This window comes from Tiliqua scincoides, chromosome 3 (assembly GCF_035046505.1).
Source record: "Tiliqua scincoides isolate rTilSci1 chromosome 3, rTilSci1.hap2, whole genome shotgun sequence".
Taxonomy (NCBI): domain Eukaryota; kingdom Metazoa; phylum Chordata; class Lepidosauria; order Squamata; family Scincidae; genus Tiliqua; species Tiliqua scincoides.
In genome coordinates this window covers 77,680,836-77,695,563 of record NC_089823.1, presented here as the reverse complement: position 1 = coordinate 77,695,563, position 14,728 = coordinate 77,680,836, and the positions used below count along the sequence as shown (strand labels likewise).

The window sequence follows — 14,728 nt, the reverse complement described above, 5'->3', positions numbered from 1 at the left end:
TGATGGTTCCCTTATGTTTAGTAGGGGCACTATGTCCCTATTCATCCCAGCATAGCATTTCCCTCCATTGGCTGTTTCCTGGTCTTTCTTCTGCATTTTTTAATAGTCCTTTTGGGACAAGAAACCATTTATTTCTTTCGCTATGTAAACAGCTGTCCAGAACTGCCTGCCCTGCTCATCAAATGAGATGCCATGGGCATACCAGCTCCAGCAGCTGCTCTGTTCCCAGGGCAGCCAAGACCAATGGGAGCCATTGGAGGCCATTCCAAGCAGCTCCACAGCCAGGAAAATGGTGCCCACATTGTCAGAGGAATGAGCTTACATTGAAGCAGCTGGAGTGGCAGAGACGAGGGACAGGTGCACAGAGTGCAGCCAGGACCTTAAAACACCAGCTGCAGCCAATGATGGTTGGCAACCTTCAGTCTCGAAAGACTATGGTATAAGCCTACAGCACCCGGTATTCCCAGGCAGTCTCCCATCCAAGTACTAACCAGGCCTGACCCTGCTTAGCTTCTGAGATCAGATGAGATCAGGCAAGTGCAACTGGGAGAGGGACAACACAAGCCAATGATGAATGCTGTGTGTTAGGCTGAGGACCGGTCCCAAGCCCTTGGCTAGGGTGAAAGCTAGTTGGGGACAATCCAAAGACTGTCCAAAGAGGCAGCTCTATTACATGGTGGAGCCAACCCCCTCCCCAATGGGAAAGTCCTGAAGGGAGATCTCTGAGACACCTCTATGTAAAATAATGATATAACCATGAGCTTGATGGAAGAGCCTGGGCTCCCTGCAGAGCTTGGGCTTGGCCCCACTTTGAAAACTGCCAGAAAGCAAGGCACATGGATGATATTACAACAGCTTTGTGAACAATTTTTTTTGTTGAAAATCAGTATATAAATAATACTCTTAATAAATATTCTTATTCTTATTTAATAATAGAAGAAATTTTTAGATCTTGGCCATGATGCATAGCTTTTTCAGCAGCATAATTACTTCTTTCATCTTAAAAAAAATACTAAAGAATTACTAATATTCTCCACATTATAAAGAAAACTGTTAATAAGCATGACCTCTATGCAAGAGGCATTTCATTAAGCCTCTTGCTTATGCATGAAAGAGAAATGATGAGAGTTGAAAGTTGGCCTTTGCCAGAATTACTTAGTCCAATATTCAGAGTCATCTTATTTAATGGCCTTTTGCTTAAACATACACGTTTCGGTCCAACCATTTACATTGCAATAAATGTTGCAATAAACATGCATAATATATACAGAAGATTTGTACAGCTTTGCAAGAAGTTGCAGAATAATCTACCACTACACTTCAATATAGATTTTATGTTGTGTTTACTTTTTCAAATTTAATATCTCTCACTAAAAACGTATGAGAATCAGTGGTATAACAGTATAACCTGTACTGCGCAGACCCCTTCATGTGAAGTCTTCCATATATCCTGCACAAGCATACTCCTATATTTCTCAATTCCCAATTTTCCTGGACAACTTTTGTGTTTTCCAAGTTTTCTTAATGGTCATTTCAATTTCTGAGGCATTACAAAGAGATTGCTATTGTCACACAAGAGACATTGATTTATGTTTCTTTAATGGTTACACCAGGTGACTATGCCCCCCTAATCCTGACGAAAACAGTCAGGTCAATCCCATGAATCAGATGCCTAATCAGAAATTAAGGTGGATATCATTTCTCCTCTATTAGGTGAAAGAAATGTCATGCAGACATGACATCAGGGAAATGACCACAGCAACAGCGCTAACTATGCAACATGAGAGATAGGTATTATTTGTGCTTATAGTATCATAACAAGTTATTTTCTGAAAAAGCAACATATTCTAGTTAGTATGCATTTATGTAAAGAACTCCTGATTTCATGTAGAAGAAAATATATTTAAACTGTACACTTCTCATTAGCCAAAAAAGGACAATTTTTGTTTTGTATGTCTGATATGCCTTTTTTATACAATCTATGAAATAGCTTGAAATTGAAAATTACCAGAGACTTTGCTATTTATTTATAATACGTATTTATATACCACTTTTCAACACAAAAAAATTCACAAAGCAGTTTTACGTGGCAAAATAAATGCATAAAAGTATTAAATAAATGTTAATATTCCATTAAGAGGATATAGGGAAAAGACACAGTGAAATCAAACAGGATGTTTTGTCATAATTTTATTGCTGCTATCCAAATATAAATAAAACAAAACAAGCATCAAAGAGTCACCTCGACCATTCATTCTTGCTGGAGGAAAAAAAATAGCAGTAATCTCTGCTATCTCTTGCGTTTCTTGCAGCTTCAATAGTCTGAAAAGCTAGTAGGATCTATAGTGATTTCCATGTTTTCTGTTGCTAATTTCTTTCTTAAGATATTTGAATGCAGACTCTTTTTGCAAACTGTAATCCAACAACCTAAGTTGTGGGTAGTCATGGAAACTCAAGAATTCTACATATATAACATGTAATAAGGAATATATTAGATCAGTGGTTTCCAGACTTTTTAGTACCAGGACCCACATTACTAAATGACACTGTTATCGGGACCCACCTAGCTTTGAGACTAAATAAAAAGTAATTTCACTTTACCAGACACTGAAGCCTCTGTTTTTATCCTTTATACAATGGGGGAGGGTTGCCTTCATTTGCTGAGCCATTCTCGGGGTCTTGTGCTCCCCTTCGCATGACTTGTCATGGCATGGTTGCCTACTTGCAAGTAAATGCACACTTGTGGCACAGTTTTGCTTTCCATAGGGTTCAATATATTCTCCTTGTCAGCTATCAGCTTGCAAGTTTCACAGCCCACCAAAAACCGTGTCAAAACCAGGTGGGTTCTGACCCACAGTTTGGGAACCACTGTTTTAGATATATATTTTGCATTATGCTAAGTTCTCAGAAAACACATCATGGAGGATAATCTCACCTCTGTTCCCAAACCATGATAATTCTGAGAAAGAAGTGGCTGCTCTATTAGGCTGAAAATTTGCAATTTATTTAATAGATAAGTGCTTTGATAGGCTCAATAAAGTTACATGCAAATCAGTCCTCACTGAAATTGGCAGCCAGTGTTCAAGTCTCCAAGGAAGTTTAGCCATATAAAGGGGCACTGAGAATCATGACTTTTAATTACATGCAAGGCCGCTTTTGTTTTGGGAACTGAACTACAGGATGTAAGAAGTAGCTTGTAATTCCTTATTTAGAACTCTCAGTGGGGCAGTAAATTAATAATCCACAATTTTAACTGTTTGTTTTAAGGGAGTCAGGTGGGGTAAATTCTCATTTCAATCTTATCTCAAAAAAGGTCATTTCTAAAACAACAAAAAGGACAAACTAGAGTTTTTTAGGCCTTCTCCCATGAGTAAAAGGTTACTCATGTCACAGCTTTATCCTTTAGATCACCTACAAAATGACTGAGGGATTTTCACATTTAGTTTATTACAGGCTCAAAGGTCATATTGCAACAAATACAGTACATTCAACTGCTTATATGCCTATTGCTCTCAGCTTCATATTCCATTTCCTCCTTCCACAAATTAGTCTCCAGTTTAAGTGTTCTTTCAGTAATGTGGGAAAATCTAAACTATCATCTAAATGGTGTATAAGAAAAATTACTTCCAACCTGCCCTTTTCAAAGGGTATCAATTACTGTACTTTCATCTGTCTGTATTCTTTAGTTACTCAATATATAGGGGACTAATATCAAGCCCAGACATGCCACCAGAGGATATTCAGCAGCTCAAAATCATGCCTAGTTGGATTCAAAGAGATTAAGGCCAAACTAGACATTACACAAGAGACCTGAAATTGATCTTCCAATGTTTCAAAAGCAGACACGTGAAGGCAGGCAAATTGGCTTGGGGCAATGGCAGTAGGGGAGAGGGTAAACCATTCTCCCCACTCTATTCTTCAGATGGAAGTCACCATACTGATAGCCCAATCTTATCTGCTGCCACATTATAGCACACAACTGCACCAACAGAGAACACACTGCAAACTATGTGTGGGGGGAGGGGGGAGCAATTGGACAGTCTGCAGAAGGTATTTTTTACTTACCTCCTGGTAGGCTGACTATGGGTCACCTCAGACCTGCACCAGCCATTTTGCTGGAGCAAGTCAAAGGAGAGTCAGCAGGCAGGACCAGTTGGAAAATAGGAGATAGGATCTGGCAAAGGTTGTTGCCACCAGATAAACCCTTTATCATCCTTGACAAATCCCCTGGTTCCTCTCCCTACCATGAACTGCCCCTGAGCCAGACTAACTGCCCTGGCACCATCCACGGTTTGCAATAGCAGGGATTCACTATTGCTGTAGCCTCAAATGGCCTGGCAGTAGTGTAATCTTTGTGCCTCACAGGGTCTCCAAAAGATGGTAATCCATTGAACCCTATGCCAATCCATTCCTGGGGATGAATCATTATCATAATATTCATTTATTTTAGTTTTTTTTTTTTAAACAGATGACAATTTATATACTATTATTGTTCTACCCATAGTTTTCTTCAGCTTGAATAACTCTCCTGTCCATATTGGGTCACACCCCATGATGTACTTATTGAATATATAATCTCTCCAAACACAGTTTCTACTTTAATTTCTACTTTACATGTTGATTACGAATTATTGGTAGCGTTACAAAAGCATTTTGATTTTACAAAAATGAAACAAAACAATGTCTTTATGTTAACAATGATGCCCATTATTCATTCTCAGATTACGCTTAAAAGCACAACTGCTGAATTTCCACACATATTTCTTTATACTACTTTCACTACATGCCCTAGATTGTAAACAGGCTATTGTTTACTTCTATAGCCCAATCCATCTGCAAGTGTCAAAATGAGTTAGAGCAACAATAAACTGTAATCAGTACCATTTATTTCTTGCTCGTTGAAAGGATTCTAATTTCTCCAGCATGACAGAGAAATGAGCTAAGTCACAAGTCATCACCTATATCAAGCTTATAGCATGTAAAGATGTTGCAGCATTAAATCAATTGAATGAAATGCACTGCCTTGAACAAATGGCTCTCTTACACTTGTAACACAAATTAATAGCCAAAGGACATTTCCATTTGATTTTATGTGCTGCTCTATAATGGCTGTTTCACAGAACACCTGGCCTGGATGTGAAGCCTTGGTTGGTTGGCAGGCAACCTTCAGTCTCGAGAGACTATGGTATAAGCCTACAGCTCCTAGTATTCCCAGGTGGTCTCCCATCCAAGTACTAACCAGGCCTGACTCTGCTTAGCTTCCGAGATCAAACAAGATCGGGCATGCGCAGAGTAACAGTTGCTGCCTAGGCTAGTTGATAGCACTGTTGTCCCACAGATATACGTCAAATATTTGTGCTATCCATGGTTTTGCAATAAAGTTTCATGAAAATCTTAGGTTTCACCTCTGAATAAGGGCAATTTATCAGTGAGAAACTGTAAGTTCAGGTGAGTGGAGCATTTCATAAAGGATCCTCAAAGAGTTGAAATCCTGTTTAAAATGTAACTACAGAATTTGTAATATTGGAGCTGGCCCTTAATCTCACATTGCTTTGCTATTCTAGATATGTACTTTCCATTGCTTTATGGCTGTGGTGGGACAGAAAATTCAACTTTCCCAATTTCTGTTAATGAAGGGAAGCTGGGATCTGCAGCCCAGCAGCTTCATGGGTTTCATGCAAAAAACACAGAAGACGCGATTGGGAAAGTGAATAAGAAGTGGCCTGCAGTACCTCACTAGAGCCCTGTTCACCCATTATGCCTCTGCATGTTTCTGTATGTGCAAGTTGCTTCCTGTTATTGTGCCCAGCTTAGATCCACTCCTGCCAGTGACCCCTTGGCAAAGCCTCGCCATTTGTCTGCAGTAACGAACACTGAACATGGGTAAGGGTGTGCCACAGGAAGTCCTCACACGTTCAGGAGTACATGCAACATAATGAGTGAACAGGGCTTTCATTAGTGTCATTTCTGGATAGAAAAGGAAATAGAGAGCTAAGAGTCTATCCCAAATACTTTATTTCATTTAATAAAGGAGTTGTTATCACACAAGTGTAGAAATTGAGAACAGCATTCCTATTCTAAGAATGAACGTCCACTTGTTTTTGAAGCTGGTTTGAAGCTGGTTTTCTAGCTCTTAATATATGAAAATTGGCTTGGAAGTGTGTTGGCCATACCTGGCAGCCATAATTTGTAGCAGCCATGGCACATGCATGATATACTTGCAGTTATGTAGTGTCAAAGAAAGGTCTCTCATTGCACATAATCCCTTTAAATGAACACTTCTCTGTGGTATTCTCAACTTATATATTAAAATATAAAATTTTAAATACTTACTGTGTTTTTCTGAGACACCATGTCCTGGAAAAGAAAAAGAAAGATGTAGACTTACAGAACAATCCTGAGCTGCCTGGCGCTTCCAGACCCGGCGGCTCCACGGAGGGCTGCTACCGGATCCTGCACCTCCCGCGCTACCGTGGGTGGTGACATTTGTCCCCTTCCCCCGAGTAAGGGAAGCAGCCCGCAATGGGGCTACTCACTTTAGTGGTGACCAAAAGTTTGCCGCTAAAGTAAACGCACTCGTGTAGGGCGAGCAGCCCTGCATGAGCGCCTTGGATCTTGCCGAGCTCAGCTCCGCGGATCCGCCTCTCCCCCGCCTCCCCACATGCCTCCCACACGCCCCTGGCCATGCCTCCCTCCTCCCCGGAACGCCTCCCCCACGCCCCTGGCCACACCCCCACCTCCCGTTCCGCAGCCCGGCAGTCCAGAGGACTGCGGAGCTGCGGAACCTGGGTGACCACTGGCCAGCTGGCACTGGGCTAGCTCCAGCGGGAGCCTGGTGGTAAGCCCCGCAAATGTGCCTTATGGCACGTTTGTGACTGAGGTCCGTGGCGTGGAGCCATGCCACGGACCTCAGGACTGGGCTCTTACAAACATAGACTAATTGTATTAGGAATATAAATAAAAGTTGCTTCTGCTGCAGAAGTGTAATCCTTTTTAAAAATATACAGAAGTCTTCAGATTAAAACATGCTTAGTTTAAGCGTTAATTTGTAAGTGAATTTATAAGTGTTAAGACACTTACAAATTCACTTATGCAACTGAAAGTATGGAAATTGTCGCTTAGTATTACTTTCAACATGCAGAGGAAGTGGATTGAGGGCAAAAAGTAAGTAAAGTATGGGCATATTGAGCCCAACTTGTAAGCAACCATAATATGTGACAGTGGTGGCTCCTGCTGGGTCACAGTGGGAGAGGAAACTCAGGGAGGCCGGAACAACGAAACTGGGCCTGGTGTGGCAGGAATCCCTAGGCCTCTGCCTAGGACCCACTGTACTTTGAGAGGCACAACGTGAGTTTCTCCCTTCATGCAGTCACCACCCCAAGATTGGGAAGACCTTGCCAGCAACAACCTGGCTCATGATTAACCACAGAGCAGAGGAGTACTCCATTACAACAATTACCCAGTAGGCTTGGAGGTGAACGCTCTGCACCAGAAGATGAGTAAGACATGGCTGGAATGAAGCAACTGCCAGATCTTAGAGGCACTATCCCATGCAAAGGTGAAGGAACCAGTTTCTGTTAAAGCTCTGTCTGTCCAGAATCTTTTGCTGATTCTGATAAACCCATTATTTGGAAATGGGCGCCAAAGATCTCCAACGATGGTGTCATACCCGGCTGTTCTGGAAGCAACTCCCCTCCATGGAACGAAGGGGGGAAAGGTGGAACTGTGATAATACTTATGCAGACAACTGAAGCTGGTCACACCAAGTCTGGATCAAACTCACACCTTTACACATAACCAGTGGCGTTGCTGGAGGGGGGGCAGAGCACTCAGACTGGCAGGGAGCCTCAGCAAGGCGGGCAAGTGGCCCCTGCTTTCGGAAACATTCCCAGCAGGTGGGAGCAAAACGGAGCCTTAGGGTTTTGCAAAGGCTCCGTTTTGCTCCCCCCGCTGGGAATGGCTCTGAAGGGAGGGGCCGCTTGCCCTCCTCACTGAGGCTCCCTGCCAGCCTGAGTGCTCTGCTCCCCTCCAGCTATGCCACCGCACATAACTGAGGTATAAACAGAATCATACCTTCAGTGATTGAGCAGTATCCGCATCAGTGTCATGGTAGAATATAACATTATTGGCCATGTCAAAGCTTTCACGAACTCCAAGGTGGTAAAAGAGAGATGGCTGTCTAGAAACATCACTCATATCCACTACTGCAACATCTGCAATAAGAAAATCTGATAAAGTTAGGAGAAAAACACCCACACATTTCTCCAAACCAATTCATCTTGTATTATAAACAATGTTGGAAACACTATATTTTCCCTTTCAGAAGTGTATACAGTACTTTTGTTAAGAGATGACAACTTCTGCCTAGTTTATAAAACATACAAATTTTGTTAAATTCATGCAAATTTATCCAAAGAAAACTTATGAACTTGCTTAGCAGTAAAAAAAAAAGTTTAAAATAAGGTCATGGTTGATAACGTGTAATGCAAACACTTGCTCTTAAAGCCCTAGCTCCATCCAAAAACACATGAGTGCTGCAGCACAAAACCAAGAACTCTCACACAAGTGAGCTCCCTGTTAACTTTAACAAAAGAATCAGGTACATACACATTCCACTGAACAGAACCCTACTGGCCATAAACAAAGATGTTACTTGCTGTTTCACATCTGTGATGCAGCAGTGGCAGCGAACGAAAAGGCTGGTTTTGCTTTGTGCAAGGCCTTTTATAAGCCTTAAACTACTGCATGACCTTCATTCATTCATATAAGTTCCATCTCTAATAAATTCATGTATGTAAATTTATTCAAATTTTAAATGTAAATTAATTCTTTTTTCCCCCAGCTCCTGACACAATGCCAGAGAAATGATGTGGCCCTCCTGCCAAAATGTTTGGACACCCCTGTTCTAACCTGTTAGGGATCGTGTAGCCAGCCCAGTGACATTATGATGTCACATAACCAATCAGATCCGGTAGGACAGTGTCAATAAGCTAATTCAGAGTGATGGAAATGCTTCCTGCTCTCACTCTGAATGGACAAACACATTTGCTTCTGTTCCTTTTAAAAAAAAGAAAGAAAGAAAGCTTAGGGGATGACTTTTGCAAAAACTTTTGGTGAAAAACATCAATCCATTTCAGTTCCAACACCAAGATACACAAAATTGTTTCAGTGCAGTATGTCCTCATTAATGTTTGAAAAACTGCAAAAAATCAACCCTTGAAATGTACATAAGATTTGTGCCTGTGCAAATGGTGGAAACACAATGCTATGAAATCAAGATCACCTTCCTGATGAATGTATACAATGTGTTCACACCTTGGTCACTGCACAATGCATCACAGTTGATGATCCATACACAGTTCATGGAAACAACCTTTCTGCTCTTTCTACCTTCTACGTTCACTCTAATGCAGGGGTGCTCAAAGTTTTTGGCAGGAGGGCCACAACATCTCACTGACACTGTGTCAGGGGCCGGAAAAAAAAAGAATTAATTTACATTTCAAATTTAAATAAATTTACATAAATGAATATATTAGAGACTGAAAATGAATGAATGAATTCCATCCAGTTTATGATCCCATCCACCCTAGTAAGGGGGGGGGGGTCTTCATGCCAGCTTATGATCCCATCCACCCTAGTAAGGGGGATCTTCATGCCAGTTTATGATCCCATTCTCTCTCTCTCTCTCTCTCTCTCTCTCTCTCTCTCTCTCTCACACACACACACACACACACACACACACACACACACACACACACACACACACGGGGATCTTCCACACTTTCACATACCTGCCTGCTCACCTGCCCCCTTGTCCTTCCCTTCCTCGTTTGCCTGGGCTGCCTACCTGCCTGCCCATGTGCTGCTGCTGCCTGGCTGCCTGCTTGGCCGGCCAGCCAACCAGCCCTCCCTCGCTTGCTCCCGAGGGAGACGTGCTGCGAGCTGGGCTGGGTTCCCCTCCCTCATGATCTCTCTCTCTCTCTCTCTCTCCCCTGGCTCAGATTGCAGGAGGGAAGGAGAGGGGAGGGGAGCTGAGCCAAACAGAGCAGAGCAGAGCCCAGCCCAGCCCCTGGGCAAGAAAAGAGACTAGCATGCAAGCACGCAGGGTCTTTTATAGTGGGAAGTAACGTGAGACCTGCAAGTCTCACATTACCTTCCCACTATAAAAGGCCCTGCAAGCCGGCTGGGCTCGTCTTTCCTTCGCTGCCACTGAGCTCAGCGGCAGCGAGGGAAAGCAAGGCACGGAGCTTGCGCCGCAGGCCAGCGTGGGCTGGGGTGAGGGCCGTGTGCCCATTGGAGATGGGGACACCCCCTGGGGGCTGGATGGGGACCCACAGCGGGCCACAAGTGGCCCGCGGGGTGGGGTTTGGGCACCCCTGCTCTAATGAAACAACGTCACATTAATCAGATAGATCTTCAAAACAACTGCTGTGTGAAAACCCATTTAATGCCATTAATCTCTAATTAATAGGAAGGGTTGTAGCTCAGTAATAGGCAGATGTTTTGCATGGAGAATGTCTCAGATTAAGTTCCTGGTGTTTTCACGAAAAAGGATCTTAGGAAGCAAGGTTGGCAAAAATCTCTGCTATCAACAAGTAAACACTTGTGGGGCCCACTCCCTCATCCCAAATGGGGAGCTCTACATATTCAGAGAGAGTGAAGGACATGGTTCACCAAAACAGAGGGGCATCCAGTTGATCTCAGAGTAGCTTTTTCTTTAATACAAACTCAAACACACGTGTGTGCCACTGTGTGGTGTTCCAGCTTATGCCAGGATCACATACCTGTTGTGGTCATTGGGGGGCGCACACCCCAACCCTCTGAAAGCAAGTGGAGCTCTGCTTCCCTCCCCTCCGGAAGGTTGTCTGGGCTTTCCAAAGGCAGCACATGACCACACACTGCCTCTTCAAGGCTCAAATCGAGGGAAAGTGCATCTCTTGCGCACTTGCACACTTCCATTTCTTCATCCCTCTTTGGATCCCCCACTCTATAGAGGTGTTGGTACCTGCAGTGGCTATGATAGATGCCGCCTCATTGAACACTGACTTCTTAATAGACATGCATAGGATAGTACAGTCAGTATAAGTCAATTCAGTACCCGTATTTGTCTTCTGGGGTGAATACAACTGCAAATATTTCATTCAGCTTCTCTGCAAGCTCCGTATTCTCTTTAATCTTCTCTTTTATTCCTTCCTTACCTAAACGCTCAACCACATCCCTGGCAGGTTTCCTACTTTTGCTGTATTTGAAGAATTTTTTTGTTTGCCAAGATATCTATAGCCATGTACTCCTCATGCTTTTTACACAACCCTTGTCAGCTTACATTTCTTTTGCCAGAGTCTGTATCCCTTTGTGTCCTTTTCATGTAGGCAAGACTCCCATCTTCTGAAGAAACCCTCTTGCCTTGACTTCACTTATAAGTAGAGGTATGATTTTTCACTAATAAAATAAAAACACATAGCACCACTTTCTGCACTTCTCATTTTTGGGGAAAAAAACCACCCTGAAATCTGCAAAAAAAAAATAGAGCTGGACTGCGGCTGCAGTTGTTGACACTGTAGCATCTACCTAGTACATTTTTAAAGTAATTATTTATAAAATGCAACCTTGGAATAAAAATGCATATTGCTCTATGCACTTTTTCTCCCTGGGAAAAAATAAAATCTGCCTGAAAATAAAAATGTTTAAGAACAACTCTACTTATAAGCCACCTTGGCATCTTTGTGGACATGGTGGTGCCTTCCCTACACTGTGGATACATTGTAGTTGTGTTTTTGTTCCCTTAATAATGACTATGCAATACAGAGACATTGGACCTTCCCAGCTGTTCCTCTCAGCTTCACTAGTCCCCTCATTTTTGAGAAGTTCCATTTTTGGAAGCCATGTATCTTTGTGAGGTTTCCTTGGAAACTTTCTAGTTACATATACTTTGAACTGGATTGCACTCTGATCACTGTTTTCTATTGGTTCACACATACATCTCACACAAAATCCGAAGTGCTGTATATAGGATTAAGTCTAGGGTTGCCTCTGTTTGGTTATAAGATCAACTGATCTAGAGCACAGTCATTTAGTGTATGTAGAAACATTATCTCTGTGTCATGGCCTCTTCACTTATCACTTATTCATTTTATGGGAGGGCAATTGCAACACTTTCTCTTTTAGATGTTTTTAAGGTAAGATCACCCTCAGGCTTTGGACCAGGAGGACAACTGCATCTCCCCAGCACAAACTATTCAGCCTAGTATTTTCACACTGTGGAGGAGTCCGGTTTTCCTATGTTTTCTAGTTTGTTGTTTTCTCTTATCTGATGTACAGAGCTACACTACTCCCACTACGTCCCTCCTGGTTCTTTCTGTAATGCATGCATACGGAAATTCCAATGTGTTTCTCCAGTGCACCAAACTACCATTATGTCCATTATATCTAGGACTTTCTTTGCAACCAAGCATTCCAGGAAACCTAATCTTGGCCTCAAGACTTCTGGTTCTGGCCCACTAACAGCATGAATTGGTTTTATGTTACTGGTGTGTTCACTTTGACCAACTATAGGTTAGACTAAATTTGAACTGAAGGCTCAGCATTCACATAAGCTAATGTGTGATCAGACTTTTCTGTAGCTGGGCAGCCCAATCCTGAGCTGCCCGAGGTGTGCGGCTGCAGTGGCGCCAAGAATGGCTGCCACCACATCCTGTGCACGTCAGCCTGCTGCGGGCGGTGCGGACTTTTGTCCCCTTCTCCCAGGTAAGGGAAGCAGCCCTGCAATAGGGCTACTCACTTAAGGGAAAGGCATTTATGTAGTGCACTGAGCCCCACACGAACACCTTGGATCCAGTGAAGCAGAGCTCCATGGGACCCGCCTCCCTCCCTCCTGGCACGCCTCCCATTAATTATTAACATTATTAACAGTATTTATATACCGCTTTTCAACTAAAAGTTCACAAAGCGGTTTACAGAGAAAAATCAAATAACTAAATGGCTCCCTGTCCCAAAAGGGCTCACAATCTAAAAAGATGCAAAAGAACACCAGCAGACAGCCACTAGAAAAGACACTGCTGGGGTGAGGTGGGCCAGTTACTCTCCCCCTGCTAAAAAAAAGGAGCACCCACTTGAAAAAGTGCCTCTTACCCAATTAGCAGGGGTCCCATCCGCCCTCTCTCCACCTCCCACCTCCCTGTCACGCCTCCTCCCCACCCTCTCTCCGCCCTCTGCCTGCCTCCCCTCCCCGGAACTCCTCCTCCCTGCCCCCCTCCCTGCCCCCGCTTATCAATACCACAGCTCGGCGGTCAATAAGATTGCCAAGCAGCGGAGGACGGGCACCCACCTGGCACTAGCCCAGCGCACTGTTGCTAACGTGCTGTAAGAACATAAGAGCCCTGCTGGATCAGGCTATAGTCCAGCTTCCTGTATCTCACAGCGGCCCACCAAATGCCCAAGGGAGCACACAAGACAACAAAAGACCTGCATCCTGGTGCCATCCCTTGCATCTGGCATTATGACATAGCCCATTTCTAAAATCAGGAGGTTGCACATACCCATTATGGCTTGTAACCTGTAATGGATTTTTCCTCCAGAAACTTGTCCAATCCCCTTTTAGATCTAGGCCAGATGCCATCACCACATACTGTGGCAATGAGTTCCACATACTAGCCACATGCTGAGTAAAGAAATATTTTCTTTTGTCTGTTCTGACTCTCCCAACACTCAATTTTAGTGGATGTCCCCTGGTTCTGGTGTTGTGTGAGAGGGTAAAGAGCATATCTCTATCTACTCTGTCCATCCCCTACATAATTTTGTATGTCTCAATCAGCGCTGGGCTAGCACGGCTGTGGGCCCGGAGGTAAGCCTCACAGACGTGCCTTACAGCACGTTTGCAACAGTGCACTCTGGCAGAAAGCAACCAAGCAGAAAGCCAGAGTACCGAGCTCAGGATTGGGCTCTAAGTCTGCACTGCAGCACTTCTCAGTTTATATCTATAGGCAGGAGTCCGTATTCACAGGGGTTCCATTAGGGTAAGGGGGGATGCCTGTATGGACAGCAACTCTTGCACGCCCATTACATTACCTTTGTTTTATTATGGAAGCCCCTGAAGCACATGAATTCTGATTCTGAATCAGATAAACTTACAACAATTACAGTACTATACAAATTCTAAATATGCTCTTAACTAGAGGTTCTCAAACTGGGGTGCCACAACACCCCAGCCTAAGAAGCCCTGAGTCTGTTCCCACAAAGAACAGGGTAACAGCAATGGTGGTGATATGATTGTGGGACACTAGGGAAAAATGGGTCTTATTCTTACTTACAGTGGGTCATGGTGGCCCTCTGGGGGGGGGGTGCAGGGAGCCCATGGACTCCTCTGCAGTGTTCCCCATGCCTTACGGGTCTTCAAACACTGCCCCAAGGGCCAGATGTGGCCTGTGGTGAGCCTCTATCCGGCCCGCGGCCAGCTTCTGATTCCCTCAGAGCCTCTGGCCCAGTTGACCAAACACAACCAGAGTTGTGCTTGTGGGATAGGGGAATGGGGGTCCGTTTAAGTGTGTTCTTTATTTCTTGGGCTATGTTCGTGCTTGGAGAAGTCCTGGACATTTGAGCACATCCATTTATTCATTCATCTAAGTTCCATCTCTAATGTATTTATTTAAATTTTATATTAAATTTTTTCCCGGCCCTCGACACTGCCAGATATTTGATGCAGCCCTTCAACTAAAAAGTTTAGAGACCCCTG

At 43.6% G+C, this 14,728-nt stretch overlaps 1 protein-coding gene across 6 annotated transcripts in view; it reads right to left on the bottom strand.

Annotated features, from left to right (window-relative positions):
- MAP3K15 (mitogen-activated protein kinase kinase kinase 15) overlaps positions 1–14,728 on the bottom strand; it is a 100,234-nt gene that overhangs the window by 75,678 nt on the left and 9,828 nt on the right. For all 6 annotated transcript variants that reach the window (XM_066619200.1, XM_066619196.1, XM_066619198.1 and 3 more), the window contains exons 2-3: positions 8,074–8,213; positions 6,334–6,357 (exon numbers count right to left, since the gene is read on the bottom strand). In XM_066619200.1, coding sequence (XP_066475297.1) covers positions 6,334–6,357; positions 8,074–8,213 — 164 coding nt within the window. The remainder of the gene's footprint in view (positions 1–6,333; positions 6,358–8,073; positions 8,214–14,728) is intronic.